The sequence below is a fragment of the Barbus barbus genome, assembly GCF_936440315.1.
Source record: "Barbus barbus genome assembly, chromosome: 2".
NCBI lineage: Eukaryota > Metazoa > Chordata > Actinopteri > Cypriniformes > Cyprinidae > Barbus > Barbus barbus.
The window spans coordinates 10,637,606-10,657,417 of NC_136730.1; the positions used below are offsets into that span (position 1 = coordinate 10,637,606).

The 19,812-nt window shown below is 35.8% G+C and overlaps 1 protein-coding gene and 1 long non-coding RNA gene across 2 annotated transcripts in view; both read right to left on the reverse strand.

The window, feature by feature from the left end:
- The window catches only part of LOC306881060 (NT-3 growth factor receptor-like), a gene marked incomplete at its 5' end in the record, with an annotated part of 124,578 nt that overhangs the window by 17,833 nt on the left and 86,933 nt on the right, over positions 1 to 19,812 (reverse strand). Inside the window, one exon of the mRNA XM_079434956.1 lies at positions 9,022 to 9,210. Within this exon, the coding sequence (XP_079291082.1) occupies positions 9,022 to 9,210 (189 nt within the window). The remainder of the gene's footprint in view (positions 1 to 9,021; positions 9,211 to 19,812) is intronic.
- Positions 13,556 to 19,366, reverse strand: LOC306883565. The gene is made up of 4 exons (XR_013785366.1): positions 19,271 to 19,366; positions 18,140 to 18,229; positions 15,178 to 15,271; positions 13,556 to 14,510 (listed from the first exon to the last, which is right to left on the reverse strand). It is a non-coding gene; the product is annotated as an uncharacterized lncRNA (long non-coding RNA).

A 19,812-nucleotide genomic window follows, 5' to 3' on the forward strand; every position in this document is an offset into this window, starting at 1 on the left:
AATTGTGTCGAGAACAATGAAGGTGCACATATGAGACATCAGCATGGACATATCTGAAATTAGGAGAGCACAGAATTAATTGAATATACTCTACCCACTCTCCCCTAGGCAATCTCAACTCATTTGAATCGCATGCCGTTACTGTGACAGCTCCTATAAGACTCCAGATTGTGGTAATCTATCGTCCACCGGGCCAAATACCACCAACCTTCCTAGATGAGCTGGACGGACTGCTGTCCTCTTTTATGGAGGATGGCACTCCACTCTTGGTCTTTGGCGATTTCAACATTCACCTAGACAGGCCTTATGCTACAGACTTCCAGTCACTCCTAGCTTCATTTGATCTCAAACGCCTCACCACTACTAGCACGCACAAATCAGGTAACCAACTCGACTTAATTTACACACGCAATTGTTCTACAGATAACATTCTGGTACAACCACTACATATCTCTGACCATTTCTTCATTACATTTACTTTACATTTTGCTACCCAGGTGCCACCATCTCCCTTACCGGTTACTTTCAGACGCAACCTACGTTCCCTTTCCCCCTCCCTTCTTTCCTCTGTAGTATCCTCCTCTCTTCCCTCGCCTACCCATTTCTCTTCTCTGGATGTAAATGCAGCCACTGACACTTTATGCTCTACCTTAACCTGTTGTCTAGACGACATCTGTCTTCTCTCCTCTAGGCCAGCACGGGCTGCTCCTTCTAACCCCTGGTTATCCGATGTTCTTCGTGAGAATCGGACCAAACTCAGAGCGGCAGAGAGAAAATGGCGCAAATCAAACGACCCGTCGGACCTGAGTAGGTATCAGTCCTTGCTTTCATCTTTCTCTACTGAAGTCCACACTGCCAAATCCTCACATTTCCACAACAAGATCACCAGCGCTCCAGACATGCGTAATCTCTTCAGAACATTTAATTCTCTCCTCTGTCCCCCTCCTCCACCTCCCACCACTTTGATAACCGCTGATGACTTTGCCTCTTTTTTCACAGACAAAACTAGAACAATCAGTAACCAGTTCTCAACTCCACAGGACCTCCAATCAACCACATCCACTGCTCGAACTCCCATCTTCTCCTTCTGTCCCCTCACCGAGGCAGAAGTATCCAAACTTCTCCTCTCCAGCCATCCTACAACATGTCCTCTCGACCCGATCCCCTCACACCTTCTCCAAACAATCTCTCCCACACTCTTACTGGCACTCACACACATTATCAACACATCTCTCCTCACAGGCATCTTCCCCACAGCATTCAAGCAGGCTCAGGTAACCCCACTGATCAAAAAACCTACATTAAATGCTTCTCTTTTAGATAACTACAGACCTGTCTCTCTCCTTCCATTCATAGGGAAAACACTCGAACGAGTTGTCTTCAACCAGCTCTCGCGGTTTCTTTCACAGTATAACAAACTGGATGCTAAACAGTCAGGTTTCAGGAGTGGCCATTCAACAGAGACCGCGCTACTCTCAGTCACTGAAGCCCTGCGAACTGCAAAGGCTGATTCCAAATCGTCAGTCCTCATTCTGCTGGATCTTTCTGCTGCTTTTGACACTGTCAATCATCAGATTCTCCTGTCTACACTCTCATCACTGGGCATCACTGGGATTCCACTTCGCTGGGTTGAATCCTATCTCACCGGTAGATCCTTCAGGGTGGCCTGGGGAGGGGAGGTATCCAAACCACATCAACTTGTCACTGGAGTTCCACAGGGATCGGTTCTTGGACCCCTCCTCTTCTCCACATACACTACATCGCTGGGTCCCATCATACATGCACATGGCTTCTCCTATCACTGCTATGCCGATGACACGCAGTTCTATCTCTCTTTTCAACCAGATGACCCAACGGTAGCTGCACGGATCTCAGGCTGCCTGGCGGACATCTCGGCGTGGATGAAAGAACATCACCTACAGCTCAACCTGGCAAAGACGGAACTTCTGGTCTTCACTGCCACTCCGACTCTACGGCATGACTTCACGATTCAGTTAGGCTCATCAATGATTACCCTATCAACTTCGGTCAGAAATCTTGGTGTAATCTTTGATGACCAGCTGACCTTCAAAGAGCACATTGCAAAGACTGCTCGATCCTGCAGGTTTGCTCTACACAACATCAGAAAGATCAGGCTTTGGATAAAAGCGTCTGCCAAATGACTAAATGTAAATGTAAATGCAAAACAAGCTTAATCTGAAAGCATCACTGTATCGGCATGAACACATAATTCCCACATTTACATATTCAACAATTTGGCTCGTTCTGGTGAAGGGTGAACTAGGCCAGTATGTAGAGGTTAAGCGATTAAGTGCAGGTTTGTACAATATTCAGAACTGAATCAAATGCCTTTTGAATTAGATTTAAATAATAAAAAAAAAAAATAATAATATATATATATATATATATATATATATATATATATATATTCTGCATCTTAAGAAAGTAGAATTAAAATGAACCAAAATTCAAATAAATGCACAAATGTAATGTAATTTTGAATTAGAAAAGAAATGTATAAATAAATTGCAAATTTGAATTTGAGGAAGTAGAATCAATATTAAATTAATTCAAAGAAATCTATAAATGCGTGTCAAAAAAGTGAAATTTTCAGCCAGAAAAGGAATGTATGAATAAAAAATAAGATGCGTATTTGAATTTAAGAAAGTATCATTAAACTGAACTGAAATGGAAAGATATTCACAAATGTAATGTGTAGTTTTCAGCTAAAATAATGCAAATTTGAAATTAATAAAGTATAGGCCTAATTAAAATGTACTGAAATTCACAAACTTTCAACTAGAAAAGGAATGTATAAATTATGAAATAAAATGCTAATTTATTTGATAAATATTTCATTAATTTAGTGTAGTAGATATAAAATTAACTGAAATTCAGACATTTACAAACGTAACAAGTGTAATGTTTAAATGATATATAAATAATGTGAATTTTAAAACAGTACAATAAAATACAATAAAAAGCACAAATGCAATTAGAATTTTCAACTAGAAGAGGAACATATAAATAAAACACAAAATACTCCAGAATTAATCATCATACAGAAAAAGATTTTTCCCCAAAAAATACCTATTCGCAAATATGGCTGATCCCTTGTTATCAAGCACTTGGTGTCTGTGTCCACCTTCATCGAGATGGTTTAATGAGATGGTAGTCCAATTATGAGCAGCAACAATAGATGGACTGAATCAGAATCTTTGTGAAGGTGTGCACATTCAGAGCTCCATTAAACCTGGCCTGCATTAATTTACAATGCCCTTTTTCAGAGCGCACGCCTTTGTCTTCTCACTCTCAAGCCTGATAAATTCAGCTTGTCATCAAATGTTACCTTGAAACAATGCAATCGAAGTAATTGTGTCGAGAACAATGAAGGTGCACATAGGAGACATCAGCATGGACATATCTTATCTAAATGTCCCGAGCAGTTCAATGTGAACAGGACGAAAAACACGGTCACTGCTGAATATCAGCAGTCATTGTCACTAACCTGATGAAGTGAGAGAAATAAACGGATATTGCAGGAGTACGATAAAATAATTGCTTTTCTCAACTGTATCTTTAAGACTGGTGAGTTAAAATGGGAAGTCATTGTTTTCATTTCTAACATATATAATTGCAGTTTGGCTCTTGCTACACATTCATATGTGACTTTTTTGGAATGCATTAAGCTGTAGCTATTTATGTGTCACGGTGCGCACACACACACGAGGAGGATACAGGAACACGCAGACGAGGAGGTAAACTCAAATAACAGTCTTTAACAAAATCCAAGGCTGGCACAGACAGGCACACCGGGGAGTAACGAGTAGACCAGACGACACGAAATTGAACAGGCAGGAACTTAAATACACAGGCTAATGACTAAAACACAGCTGAACAGAATAAACTAATAATCACACTAAACAAGGACAGGAAACAAACCAAATATGGAAACATGAGGCGGGAACACAAGACACACACGACAGAGGTCTGACAGTATGCTAATATGTTTTTTAATATTATTATGCAAGTGACAAAGGCTGATAACAGTAATATTTTAAAAATATTTTACAATATAAAATATCTATTGTCTGTCTGGATATATTTTAAAATATAATTTATTCCTGTGATGCAAAGCTGAATTTTCAGAATCATTACTGCAGGCTTCAGTGTCACATGATCCTTCAGAAATCATTCTAATATACTGATTTGGTGCTAAGTTATTAATAATGATTCTTGTAATTATCAGTGTTGAAACATGTTAGCAATATAAACCATAAAAGACATCTTAAAAAAATAAACAAATAAAATGTATTTATTTGTTATTTGTTTATGGATAGATAGATAGATAGATAGATAGATAGATAGATAGATAGATAGATAGATAGATAGATAGATAGATAGATAGATAGATAGATAGATAGATAGATAGATAGATAGATTGATTATTTATGACATTTTGTTTTATTGGAGGGACATAATCTGACAATCTGATAAATGTGCCAGACACAGCCCTGCTCAAAATCATCCATATTTGCAATGCACAGTCAGGATCGTATATTTATAGCCTTTGTCCTCACCGGAGCTCATTGTACATGCTAGTGCACTCACTTCCTCTAGGAATACTGCTACCTGAATAATGATCCTCAGTCTATTGCATGTGATCCAGCTGCTGTATTTCCCATGACTTATGCCAGAAATCCCAGCGGCAAATATTTCATGATTAATAATTTAATAAATTAAAGAGCCATCTCACAGAGAGAGAGAGAGAGAGATTTCCCTTGAACAATTTCCCTTGCTCTTCTGAAATAAATGTTCTATGTTTACATAATCGTATGTTTTGTGATCTATGTGGCAAAAAGCAAAGTATATATATATCTTTATATTTTTATACCTATATTCTTGGATATAGGTGAAGCTAAACTGTAGTTGGTGTTAGCTGGTGCTAACCACCAACTGAGATTCTTCAGGCACTCAATTGCAATCGCAGAATAGCTTGTGTAAATCAGTCATCTTATGGATTTCTGAAAAGTCAGCATGTCATGGCTCAAGGGACTCGCTTACTTGAATCCGTGCGACAGCTTCCTTTCAAATACACCTACTGCAGCAGTCTACAGATAAAACAATCAAAGTTATATTTTTTTATTTGTCAAAATTGCTGTATAAATTAAACTCTTATAGGGAAATTTCACATTTAGCATATTTCATATAAAGAATTAAGCCTATTTTAGGATAAAATACATTTTTTTCTTGAATTGTAACATTAATGAAAATTAAAGCCATTTTCCTAAAAATGACTATAATCCGTTCAGATTTCACTTTTGAGTTCCCATTATATTCTGATTAATGGATTACAGTAAAAGAATACAATAATGCATTTTTTTTTTTTACAAATCTTTACATTGTCACTATTGTATTTATATTATCTAAAATAATGTAGTGTTTTACATGGTTTCTGCAGGTTTTATGGAGGTAAATTTAAATTTAAGTTTTTTTCAAAGAACATTTAAGACCAAGTAAAGAAAAGTTAAGGAATAAATTGAAGGGAACACAATGTCAATATGTTTTCTAAATGTAAATGTCTAGGGAGCACACAATGTGTTGTATTAGCAATACTTAGCACTTTAAAATACAATCTCCATTATTCATTCATTTAACTCAATTAATTTTACAAAAACAAAAGCTTAAGGCTTGAATAGCTCTGCTCCCAAATATGGAATACAGAAACAACTTTTACTTTTGATCATACTGAAATTAAGTGATGTTCTTTATTAGTATTGTTGTCTTATTTTCCAATGTAAATTTCTAAATATTATTAAATCTAGATACATTTTCTGTAGATGCAAAACTACATGCAAAATGACATATGAAGTCTTGTTGCAAATATCTGTCATATTGATTGATTGATTTAATTGGAAAATTTAAGATTATTGAATTGTGTATGATTACATGAATGTAAGGCTTTCTGCTTTGATTTAAGGACTTTTTAAGACCAGCAGAAACCCTTTTATAATGATAATATGATAAATATCACAATGAAAAATTCACAATCACAGTCTATTGTATTCTTTATGGATTTGGATAGTGATTAGATTTCTAAAAATGGCAACTGTTAACTGGGTGAAACCGGTCTGATACCCAACCCACACTCCTCGCTCTACTAGTTTATGTTCTATCTATAAAAAAATCATGAGCTGAACCTTGAACCATTTTTATAAGGTGTATATTTATATAAATGATTCAGCTTACTACAGCTTGCTCATAAAGTGCTTTCTAGTAGCCCAGAGCCCGAGAAGTAAAAATATACCCTCTCTTAAGCAGCTAACTGTCATTTAAATATCACACACTCATCAGATGTGGGTAAGCCATGATGGTTATGTATCTACAGCCATAAAGATTTAATGCCATCCATTATGCATAAAGACTTAATTTATTCATGAGGGCAAAATGTGATTGTCCTCTGCCTTTGGATTCCTTTTCATAGCCGTCATTTCACCCTGTGAATAGACCACTGTTTTGTGCTTGGAATATAAATAGACTGTGTGTGTTGATGTGTGCAAGTCTGTGTCTCCATATATACCATACTATGTGCTATAAATCAATCAGTGCCCCTTTTAGCATCTAAAACTGGCTAACAATAACTATTATGTAAAATCACAAGTATATTTGTTCCAATTAACTATATTAAAGGTCTAAACTAAGACACCATTTGCTCCAGAAAAGTCATTTGGAAGGCTTCAGTCACAACGGACCCCAAAAATAGCAAATAAATATATAAATGATCTTATAAATCTTAGCAGGAGCTCTGCATTTACATTCCTGGCCATTTATACAAACAATGGAGTTGGCATTTGTTTCCATGCACTCTGCAATAAGTGCAAGCTACGGGTATCCAAAAGTCATCTATTTTTAACAATATTGTGCTTATTCACACATCTTCATAGTGACCCATATACTCTGCTATGATGAGGATATACTGTAGGCTAGTTAAAAGGTCTAGAGCAGTGACCACAGAGGTTATTTCCATCACCATTTAAAATGATTCTTTCTGAAATATGTGATATGTGTCCATGAAGAAGTATTTATAATTTTTTATAATGTATAAAATTCATACGGCTTCCCTTAGAAGCACCACCTAGAGACACTAAAGTGTCACTAGAGTTAAATTCAATGGTATTCATAAACATTTTACTTCCGTTTACGTAAGTATAACTGAGTGAAACAGTATAATGAGCAAAAAAGGTGGTGTATTATGTTTATTACAATTAAAAAAAATTCTACTATTTTAAAATGTAAATGTAAATGAATTTTCAGCAGCATTCCTTCAGTCTTCAATGTCATGTGATCCTCCAGAAATCATTCATAATATGGTGATTTAGTGCTGTAGAAACATTTCATTTCAATGTTGAAAACAGTTGTGCAGCTTAATAGTGGAAACTGATACATCTGAATAGAAAATTCAAAGGAACAGAATTTATTTGAAATATAAATCTTGTGTCAGGAGTGAATTCCAGGTTTGTGTGTGTACAGAACAAAACTCACTTTTGAAGTTGTGATGATTGACACCGAGGTAACCATAGCAAAATTTTGGCATCTTATTTTTGGTAATATTACAGTAACCAAAGACTCATAATGCTGAGAGATTTTAATTAAACCGTCGTCAGCAGAGCCGTCATGTTTTGTTTATGTTTGGAATTGCTTGGCAGAGCGTGCTTTTGAAGGGTTGCCATGTCCACTTATTAGAAGCAAGACTTTTTAAGCCTCTTCGGGTTTGTTGTTGGGGCTGAGCTCACAAAACAATCCAGATTATGGAGTTAATAAAGTAGGCAGGCCCAGGTCAGAATATTTTGGTATGTGGCTTATTTCCAAGATAACACATTTGGATTTAAGTTTATTAAGGCCTTGTTCTTATTTGCTATTTTTTATAGCAAGATCTGGTCACACTGAATCAAATTGTACCTGGTTCATGTGATTTCTTGTACTGTGCATGCAGAAATAAGACACATCATTAAAGGGGTCATATGATGTTGCTATGTGATTTTTACAAAGCTCATCGTTCTGAGAAGCGAGGCGTGCTCTGATTGGCCACCTATCGCGTGCTCTGATTGGCCACCTATCCAATGCGTTGTGATTGGCCAAATACCTCAAGTGTGAGACGGAAATGTTACGGCCCTCACCATATAGTGATGCCGTGTCCCAGCACGACGACACAAAAACAATAAAACCCATTTATAAACCAGGCATTTGTTGCATCCAGTGGGGACATAATTACTGAATATACGTGTCGTGTTGTTCTTTAAATAAGAAAACTTACTTACAGGCTGTGAGTCAGAAGCGCCAGACTGTCCTTGCAAAGTTGGAATTGCCCCACTTTATAGAAACAGCCTTTGTGCAAGACAGCATTGTAGGCTACTCTTCCAGATTCAGGAAATAGTCCTCTGTAAAATGCACTGCGCACACTTGAATATTTGCATTGTACTGTTCTGGAACAGTGTTGTAAATACAACTTAACCACTGATTTCTAGTTGTGTCCTCTTTTGGAAGCCCAAACAAAGTAGTTTCGCTTTCACAACGAAACACAGCATCTCCAGGACATTTGGGCGGTGTTTTGCAGATATGTGGGGGAATATCTTGACGTAGACATGTGGGGGCGTGTTTGAATGAGCTGTTTTAGGGGGTGTGGCAGAGTCTAAACTTTTATAAAGAATATCTCTTTGGTTTTGAGACTTTAGTCTTTGCAACTTCAGGGATCTTATCTATGCACAATCAGCTTGTAACACTCCAAAGAGAAAGGAAAACTTGAAATTGCATTATATGACCCCTTTAACAACTTGCTGTTCATTTCGGTCCAGTACAAACTGCATAGAATTTCTGCAAATGCAGTTGTTCTTACTAACCCCAAACGTTTGATCGGTAGTGTAAATAGGGTCAAATTAGATTTCACTTTGACTTTTAATTGTATCTTTTGAGCCAACCACACTGAAATGAATCACAACATCAAATAATGAGACGTGGACTCACAAGTGGTCGGCTTGTTGCAGTTGTGTCCATGTCGAAAGTACTGCGGGTTCTCAATGACAGGAATGCGACTCATGCCGATCACGACGGCGTCAGGTCCCGCGTCGAGAGAGCAGGGTGTGACGATACCATGGTTGACATGATGAAGAGGGCTTGCAGAGTCTTCCTCACCGCTGATGACTGCCACTGGGCCTGTAGAGCAAGCACAAAGTAATGATAAACCTACACCAGATCGAATGTTATTTTGATGCATTGAAAAAAACAAAGATGGCTTTGTTCCAAATCAAACACTGATTACTGTCTTTGTAAAGAGCCAAAGGAGACATTAGACTTTAAACACTAGCTAAACGAGATGACTTAACAACCGTCGGCTCATTTCACAACATTAAACCTGCACAAGACTACAAAGACGTCAACAACTCTTTCATCAAGTTTACTTATTTATTCAATGTGAAATTGACAGTGGTTTAAAATCATCTAAATTTGCCACCTGAGGGAAAGCCATTGAGCTGAACTGGGGAATTGGGAAGGAAGGAGGGTGTTATTGCTGGTAAACATATCATTTTCAACAAGCCCACCTCAAAACAGGACTCTTCAAAACAGCCGTTTGTTCACAAGCACACTCAGGGGGCTGGTTTAAACATGGCCAACCAAACAAATGATCAACACAGAGTGACAGAAGTACTGAATGCCGTTTGTCTGTCTCCTCAAATGTCTAAAATCTGTTTGTAATGCTTCAGACTTGGACAGATATCTGTAAACCCACCTAATGAGCATTATATCAATGAATTCATTCCAAGCTGAGCTCTTGTTGGTTAATGTTTGATGTGAAATTCTGTTATCCTAATGTGAAAATGATTCCCATTTGTCTGAATACAATCTCTATAGCTCTGTTCCAAAACCTAGTGAGCTACCTTGCTGGTTCCATCGTCCTGATGCCAGTGGGTTTATTTAAATAGGTTTTTTGTTAAATGTCTGAAATAAGATCATGGTATTTTCATTTCAGTTTCATTCATTTCACTTTTACGTTTCTTAAAAAAGGTGGCAAGTGATTAAATTGAGCTACAGAGCTTGTTGAGGACAGGCAAATTCATATAACTCTGCTCTTACAGCCTTGTTATGTTTATAATCGAACTCTTGCAAACTATTTCAACTCAAACTTCATAAATTGTTGTTGAAGATTGAAAAAGTTTAGAGCTTGGTGGTGGTGACACTGAAATCATTTATCTGCTGTAGTTTATAGCATTTTACTTTGTAAGATTATCTTGTTAAACAAAACATATAAGTATCAAAAAGTCTGTGAAGATTAAACAGCAGCTGTGGTTACCATAAAGTATACGCTAGCAACATTTAAGGTATTATAGATTTAACTAAAATGGACAGTAAAAAGTATTTCATTAACTGTTTAAATAATTTTAAAATGCATTACCGACCTACCGAAGTACTAATATCTGTTTTGTACCTTTGTAATACACTGACAAACACCAAAAATGGGTGGTGATGAGAAAGCCACATGATGAATCAAAGCTCATCACAAGTTGCTGTTCCACAAGCTGAGGTAGTAAATAAATACTATAAAAGGTGCACAGTGTCATTCACACAAATAATAAACATTGTCATTGTAACATGACACTAAAATTAAAATTAAACTATTGTTTACTGCAGTAGTTCTCTAACTTTTTTGGTTGTGCAGCGCCCCCCCTTAAACCTATAAAAAAATCCTCCTCACCAATGACATTAAAAACCCTGTCTACACCGGATGCATGCATTGCGTTGCGCCACGACAAAATACAGTAGAACCCGTTATAATCAGTGATGCTGTCTACACTGGATGCGGCGTGACACGACAAATCCCCGACATTAAACTGATACTTCGTTCTTTATATAAAACATACTGACACAAAGTTAAAATGATTTGCAACGGTCGCTTTTTCGCGACCAGTGTAGACAGCCTCTAGAGTCTAGATGTTGCGGTACGACACGACAACTGTAGCATCCGGTGTAGATGCGGTGGGTGAAGCCTAGAACAACATATGCCTCGTCAAATGTTCTATATTTAGCTTCTGAATGACCAGCAAGTGCTTGGGTCTGTGCGACTTCATCTATGGCTTTTATCTTCCCTTTCACAAACGGATCCATCTCCCATTCTAAGTTACGTCCTTTGGCTGTTTACTGTTTTATTTATTTTCTTTTTCTGCAGATGCCCCCCCCCCCCCCCCCCCCGCAGTACTCGTGCACCCCCCACTTTGAGAACCACTGGTTTATTGCATTAAAACCCTAATGTAATAAGTGATCAAAAAAGCTAAGCGTTGATAAAAACTGTGAAAATTATGGGAATGTCAATTCACAGTTTTTCACTGTACACAATAAATGAATCACAACACCTGATGTGAATTTCAAGACGCCTCTTATTTAATTCACTTAAAGATTCAACTCAAACCTCCAGAAAATAACCTTAAAGTTCACAAAGAATATTTATAAACATGATTTAATGAATAATAACAAAGAAAAAAAATAATCAGCCCACGGGTAGGAAAGCTAAGAAAACAGACTCCTAACTACACCTGTTCTCGAAACAAAAACTCTTACCTAACTCCGAAAAAAAAAAGAATAGGTGAGTCTTCCGGACACCTGCTTCCCTCGCTCAGTTCTTACCAAATAAACAAAACGTGAACTAATAATATAAATACTACCCGCAACTGATAAGTAAAAAGAATATCACATATCAAAACACAAATTTACAAGTTAAACCTAAGCATAACGAAAAGCAAAAATATAGCCTCAAAGAGGCGATGAAAGAGACGCTTCCGGGAACAATGGGAAGCAAAGCCACAGAAAGAGAGAGAGACCGCCATTGTCGCCTCGCAGCCTATTTATCCGGAATCCTTGATGACGTCACACAACTCTCGCAGAAGGGAAATCCCGCACAACACCACCTATGGGCTTAGAATGTAAAAGTCACACAGATACACGTAACAATAAGATTGACGTGACATGTGGCCAAGTATGGTGACCCATACTCAGAATTTGTGCTCTGCATTTAACCCATCCAAGTGCACACACACACACACCCGGAGCAGCGGGCAGCCGTTTATGGAAGAGAGCGCTGTACATTCACTCCCCCCACCGACAATTCCTGCCGGACCTGAGACTCATACTCACAACCTTTGGTTTACAAGTCCAACTCTCTAACCATTAGGCCATGACTGCACCTGAATATTAATTTTCACTCATTTTCACGTAGCTAGTCAAGATCCATTTTGGTTTTGCCCTCTCCATAAGGATACACATCATGCGAATTGGCCAAATGAAGAAATCTTCAAATGCCGCTTAAGTCTTTGTGCCCAAGATGCTTTCAAATGCTGTCTTGGTAGGTGAGTTTGTCAAATCCAGTGAATTTCAAAGGCTAACATCAGAAATAATAGTTTTTCATTGAATCAATAAATCTCACCAACTCTTGCATCAGTACTTGTTGAAGAGACCTGAAAATATATATTTTTTCTCACCTTGACTGTCTCAGGGTTATGGAGCATTGCCCAGACTTGTAGGTGTAACCCCCGCAAATACATCCCAAGGTGCAAGGTGTGTGAAGTCTTGCCATAACAGCAAAGCCACAGGCAAGACTGAAAGTGACATGCACAAGTGACATAGCTTGTTTATTCCTGTTGAATTTATTAGACTTTGAATAAGGCATAAGGTTTTAGCTTTAGTCCCTATGTTTTTAAATTGCATGTTTGGCTACAACAGTTTCTTATGTGTATTCTGGATATGAGCATCTACTACATGTTTTAAATGTAAAGATTAAAGATTTAAATGTCAGATTGATAAAGTTTTGCAATCTTCTGCAGTTCTCTGAACTAGTGAAGCCTCTACTCAGTAGCTCATGACAGAACACATCTCATGAACAGAACCACACGTCTTTTGAGTTTGACATTTAGGGTCCTAGAGAGAAATTATGCTTGTGGCACAAAGTAAATCTGAGAGTTCAATATTAAACATCTGAGTGTAACTCTTGGTGTTCCCAGTCAAATCTCACTCTGAGGGATACAGACCACCATTATTGATGGTCCTTCACAAAGCAGGATATAGGAAATATGACTTATGACTCCTCCATTTGGCCGATCATTTTTTTTGTTTACGATTGTATAAAAAGCTCTGTGAGAAAAGCTTGAGCATATTTTATTCTACAAGAATGGTTAACCTACCAAAATTATCATACTAGTTTATTTTATCTTGAGCCACTGACGTTAAGCTAATTCTCACAAAGACTTTGCCCTGAAAAATAAATGTATTTAAATATTTATTAATTGAATTAAGAAAATCATATTTTAAGACTTTTGAGACATCATTTTCATTACAATTGAACACATTTACCCTAATCGTATTCCCATTAGATCTGGAGGTTTTATTTATTTATTTGCTTGCTTACTTATTTTTTACTATATTGTATTGTATTTAGTTTTTAATTGTTTCATTTATTTAAACTTATTCTCATTAGATCTGGATTAGAGTATTTATTTATTAATTACAATTACTCTACCCTTACAGAAAAAACACATGAACTTCACATGTGCAAAAACTCATGTGATCACATGTGACCACATGCACATGTGATTTTGCAAATGTGAAATTTAACATGTAAAAACATGTGATTTTGCACATGTGAAATATGTGGATCACATGTGAAACATGTGTTTTGCACATGGGAAATGTGTGCTTTTGGAACATTTGCACATGTGAGAACATGTGAAACACATGTAATCACATGTGAAACACATGTAAATCACATGTGAAACACATGTAATCACATGTGAAACATGTTAAATTTGATCACATGTGAAACATGTTAAATTTCAATTAGAGCCCCATGAGAAACCTATAAGCACATGTGAAACCCATGAGATCACATGTGAAACCTATAAGCACATGTGAAACCCATGAGATCACATGTGAAACCTATAAGCACATGTGAAACCCATGAGATCACATGTGAAACCTATAAGCACATGTGAAACACATGAGATCACATGTTAAACCTGAAAATTCCCATGTGAAACATATAATTACATGTGAAACGTAAAATTCCCATTAGAGACCCATGGAATAACATTTGAAACCCATCAACAATCTATGTTAAACCTACACCACATGTAAACCTGCAACTTCATGTGAAACCCATGTAAAAATCATTCAGCAAAATACCACAGAAAACGGTAGGCCTACCATGTTCTTTTGTAGGGCCTATAGCCATGTTTCCCAACATTAAAACAAATAATTCAAATTGAGCTTTTATTTCATTTCAAAAATATGCAGTACAAATTGAATGTTTAAAACAAAGCAAAACCAAATTAAAATTATACATTAATATCAATAAAAAAAGACATCAATAAAAAAAAAGCCTCTAAAACGATTATGTATAAGGGCATGTGTGTGTATTGTGTGTTTGTGAACGTGTGTTGTCTCAGTCCTCTGTGCCTCCTTCAGCAGGCATCCTGTTTTGGGATAGAAAAACAATCAAAGATTAGGGCAGTGCAAACACAAGTCTATCCTGATAAACTAAGCAAAGTAAATAGGGTCAATCAGAGCAAATAATGCAAAAGTGCTGCTTCAGGGTGTAACATCTCGGTGCTCTTTGGTTGTTTGGGATAATTAAGATATAAGAACTTAGGAACTCCAAGGCACCCGAAGTAAGTAGAAAAAAGTTAAAAAGCCTTTATTTCATTCATGGCTTAAACATTAAAATAGGTGACAGATCCACCTACGTGTTGGGTAATTTTGGGGTAATAGGGTCAATTTTGATTTCATGATATACGTTTTATTTTAAGGTTGAAAAAAAGGTGTTTGAAGCTGCTTTTGATTTTCACAGATGACTGATTTGCTGTGTTCGGATTTAAAGACTGTTAGCTATTAAGCCTATATATTTTTAGTGATATTATTATTATTAATTTGTAATTGTATTGTTAATAGTGTCATTAAATGTTTTGTGAATATGCTATGGAAACAAAAAATGCTGGTGAACAGCAATGTCGTTTTCATCTTGGCTTAAAACAACTGTATAAGAGTGATGCGTCTCTTTTATAAAAAGCACTTTTGACAATTTGTGAATAAATCACAAAATAGACTGAGGAATAGACTGATGTTGGATCATCTGAAGATTACCTTTCTGCTCGTCTCCTCAGATCTTTTAACTTCTGTGCCATGCAGACCTTGATCTCAGTGCCTCCGATGCCTGGGTGTGTCTTTTTGACATGGTCTGTAAGAAATGAGATTGATAATATTCAAATTTGAAAACAAGTTTGGAGTTAGTTGCCAAAGAGAGCCTAAATAATACAATAATCCATACTGTGTAAAACAGATGTCAGTGTTTCATCCAAGAGTGCAAAAGTATTATTTTCATTAGAGTATGACCTCTCTTTGCTTTGGAGATGTGAAAAATATTTTTTTTGTGTGCTAAAGGAGTCATGTGTACTAAAGGAGTCATGAAATGGATAATCAAAATATTCTTGATATATACACATTTAAGAGGTGAGATTAGAAAATGATATTTTTAGTGCAAAACACTTTGCAAACTTTATGAACTCCAGGAACAAAATATAAAATACCAAAACTGCATTTAAAGTGTCAACGATTTTGATTTCTGACCATTAAGGAGAGAATGTACAGTGAAATGACAACGCGACATGATGTGACATAACTGCCAGATTCAAACTGTGCTTTCGCATTATGGTTGGTGCTGAGCCAAAGACGGACGTGCTCAGCACTTTTCATATATCACAACTATTGATGTGCTGCTCCTTTAAGAAAGCAGGTAGAAGAATTACTACACCGTGTTGTTTGTCTCTTCAGACTTGCCATAGTTCTCAATGCATGCAACAACCCTGAAGCACAGCTGAGCACTTTTCATCATCTTTTACACGTTTTGTCTTCATAACTCTGAAGAACTTATGTCTGTAAGTGATGGTTAAAGTTGCATTTTCATGACAACCTTAATTAAAGACCGTTTGAATTACATATTTGTGTGAAACCTGTTAAAAACAAACTATAAACAATTTATCTTATTTATGCTAGATCATCCATGTGTCAAAGATTCAGCTCTCTAATCAATCAACTTTTGAGCCAGTCCAAAGAAGTATTGAATAAGTATCAAGAAGTATTGAAATAGTACACTTACAAGTATACTACTAGTACACTGATATTTGTATACTTACTACATAAAGTATGCTTAAAAATATACTTGAACTTTACTTAAGTATACTTAATAAAATTAATTTAAAGTATACTTCTTTTTGTAAGGGTAGTTTTTTAGAACCAAAAACAAAAAAGTGCATATTAGATGAAACCATGGTTTTTAGATGTAGTAATGTATTGCTTGTTGAACATAGCTTGACCGATGGAATCTGTACTATAACCACTCACTAGTGTTGTCAAGAATATCGATATTTCGATAAATATCGATACTGAAATATCTGAACGGTACCAATATTAATTTCCCGAAGTATCGATACACCGATACTAGCGGAGCTGTCACTTTCATTTCTCTCCAAAGGCACGTGGACAAGCACCACACGTGACAGCACTCGTCTCCTTCGCTCTGGTTAAATAGCAAAAGTGAAATGAATAGAAAGATGACTGCTCTGGGTGTTAAAGAACACAGCAGGAGCGCTATCTGTAGGGATCTATGATCTCCGCGATGCAGAGAACGCGCACAGAATCCAGTCATAAAAACTGAATTTACAGTTTAACGCGGAATGTCACGGAATTTGTCAAAGTTTGGATGAATTAATCAAAAGTAGGTCATTACACTTAAATCAAATCGCGATATGGACTAGTATCTGTAAATATTAAGCTGCAAAAGTCGATTTAAATATGAACCCTGCATGTTCTGCGCGTCTCTGTGTGAATGTGCTGCACGTGCGGTTGTGTTTACTAATGTGGCGCTCGCGGTGATTTCAGCGTCTGCCGTCTCAACGAGGACATAAATACATCAACAATATCTCCAGAACTGATCTGAAAGGCACTTTACGAGCATTTTACCATTTAATTTGAGTAAAACTAGCTCATATCATACACACACAGACTTTAAAAGTATTCACGGCAACCCGTCAAAATAAAAGTTTGGGTTAACTTATTATTTAAGCCTATTAAAGACCGTGTGCCAGAAATAGGCTATATTACTATTATTTAGTAGAATGTACATAATACTACTACTTACTACTACTGTTAATTTTTTTTAAAGTATTTTTTTTTTAAAATATTTAAATTTTAATAGTAAATCCCCTTCATTTGCCAAAAATGTAAATGTTTAATTTTCATTAATTCAAATATAAATTAATTAAAATTATTTTATGCCTTCATCTGATATCCAGTAAAATGTAAATACACAACACAGAATTTCTGAGGGGGATAACACATTTCATAAGGCTACTGTAAGAATAAATAAAAATGCAATTTGTATGCATTCAAATAATAGACATGCTAAAACACAGAATTTGGTAACAATAAAACATTTCATATGGCCCTAAACGTGTCATTTTTGTTACACTTTTAATAAATTAAATTTTAAATTGTATAATTTTCATGATTTTAATGAATTAGACATGCTTTTAGATTAATAGCATTTAATTTGACTTAATTTTTTAATTTCATAAAAAAAAAAAGAGTCCAGAAAAATTCAAACTGAAAAAAACGGAATCCAGAAAAATTAAAATGGAAAAAATTGAATGTAGAAAAAAATAAAACAGAATTTGGGGAAAAACAAAACTGATTTCATAGGGCCCTATATCTGGAAATATTTTGGTTATGAAGCAAATGAGAATATCAACAAATAGAACTTTGGATTTTAATTAGTACATGTATTAGTAAACGTTAGTTGCAATTAACATTTAACTAAGATTAATAAATAAATCAACAAATGCAGTACCTCGAGACATTTTTTTGTTCATGTAAAATATACCGCATGTTCTCGACTTGTTACATTTATCTTTAAATTAAAAAAATTACCCCCTTAATATTGTGGCAGTTTTTTTCACCGTGGTATCGAAAATGGTATCGAATATCGATATTTTTCAAGGTATCGTATCGAAGTTAGAAATTCCAGTATCGTGACAACACTACCACTCACCACGTACTCCTGAATGAGATCTTTAGGGTCCTCATTAAGATAGATACAGAGTCCTTTGATGGCAAGTTCACGAGCTGCATCAATGTCATCCTTAAAAAAATAAGCCAGAGCAGAAAAAGAAAGGTTAGTTACAGACATTACTCAAAACACAATTAAACAAAAGAGCACAATAGGTCTCATTCACTAAAAGTTCATAATTTATATTATGAGTATGGCAAACATGCATGTTATATTCTAGAAAACAGATAATAGCTTGATATTATGATGTGAAACGTAATGCAATTAACATCAAGTACAAAAAATAGAGTATGAATACATGCAAATAATTTCTAGTGTGCTAACCTGAAGCTAAACAATGCATTTTTTAAAATCAGTTTAATCTACTGAACATTTAATGTCATGTCTGATGCAAAATGGGTTAAGGTGGGGTAAATAATGAAGAAAATACAGCTAGACTGACTGCTTTACACCTTATCATATCATGTTGTGTGATTCAATGAAATACTCTTGACCCATAAATTTAGCAGTCTGACAGGCAAACCCAATGGAAAATCATTCACTAAAAATAAAAAATGCATTAAAAACTTTAAGAGAGACCTCACATGGGTCATTTGAATCACCAAATGTTAACATCAGTGCTATCAGCATAGTAAAAACCTTTGGTAAAAACTTGTCCATATGCTGTGCAGACACAGTGGGAGAATGGCAGGTAACCAGCTGGAACCTAACTTTCCTATCAACCCTCAGCACAAAATTCCGTTAAATATTTATAATCACTGATTTTGAAAATCTAAGTTAACTCTAAACGCTATGAAATGAACACTTTTTAGCCAATGTTGACGGGCATTAGCCTATTAATCGCCTGATGAAAACTTAGTATCTATTTGTGAGTGATTTAATTGCAGTTTGGAAAATTACGAGTAATATTTAACCTTATAGGCCTAACATTAAGTTAGCAGCTAACGTTAGCTGCTACCTCAAAAAAAAATTCTGCGATTACACTCGACGAAATATGCCGTCGATATGATTTAAAAGCGTGTGGAGCTATCTTAAAACACTATTGTTGCATTTAATCTGACAATGAATGCATTTTTAGTATTATCATACGATTTTTTAAAATGAAATTCTTACCTTTTAACGAGCTTTGGAAACATGTCAGTCAGTCCCCTCAAGTGTGCTTTCCCAGACCAACGGTTCTGCTTTTCAAAGCGCATGAGCGGATGCTCTCGTGCACGTTGCTCCCGCGTAAATGATAAGAGAACTTCACAAAACTGATTAATTGTACACAATGGAATTAAATTGAGAAGAAAATGTAAAGTAATGGTGTGACATGAGCTCATTTTAATTAAGTAAATCAAACAGCAGAAAAAAATAATTTTACGTGATCACCATTTGTTGGAAATCTGAATCAATTTGAACATTTTCTTGCAAAGTGATTATATCATGTTTTGATGACTGTTGAATTTCATTTAGACTTTACACAATAAAATTATGTTTGCATCTCAAACATAAATTTATTAAGTAGACTGTAAGTGTATTGTTTAAGTGAATTCAGTAAAACTGCTTTTCCTTTTTTTTCAGTGCGGGTCTAAACACGGGTTTAAAACAATCATGTGCAAACGTAAAAATATATGCATATTTTTAGGAACACATCTACAAAAATATGCCTGAAT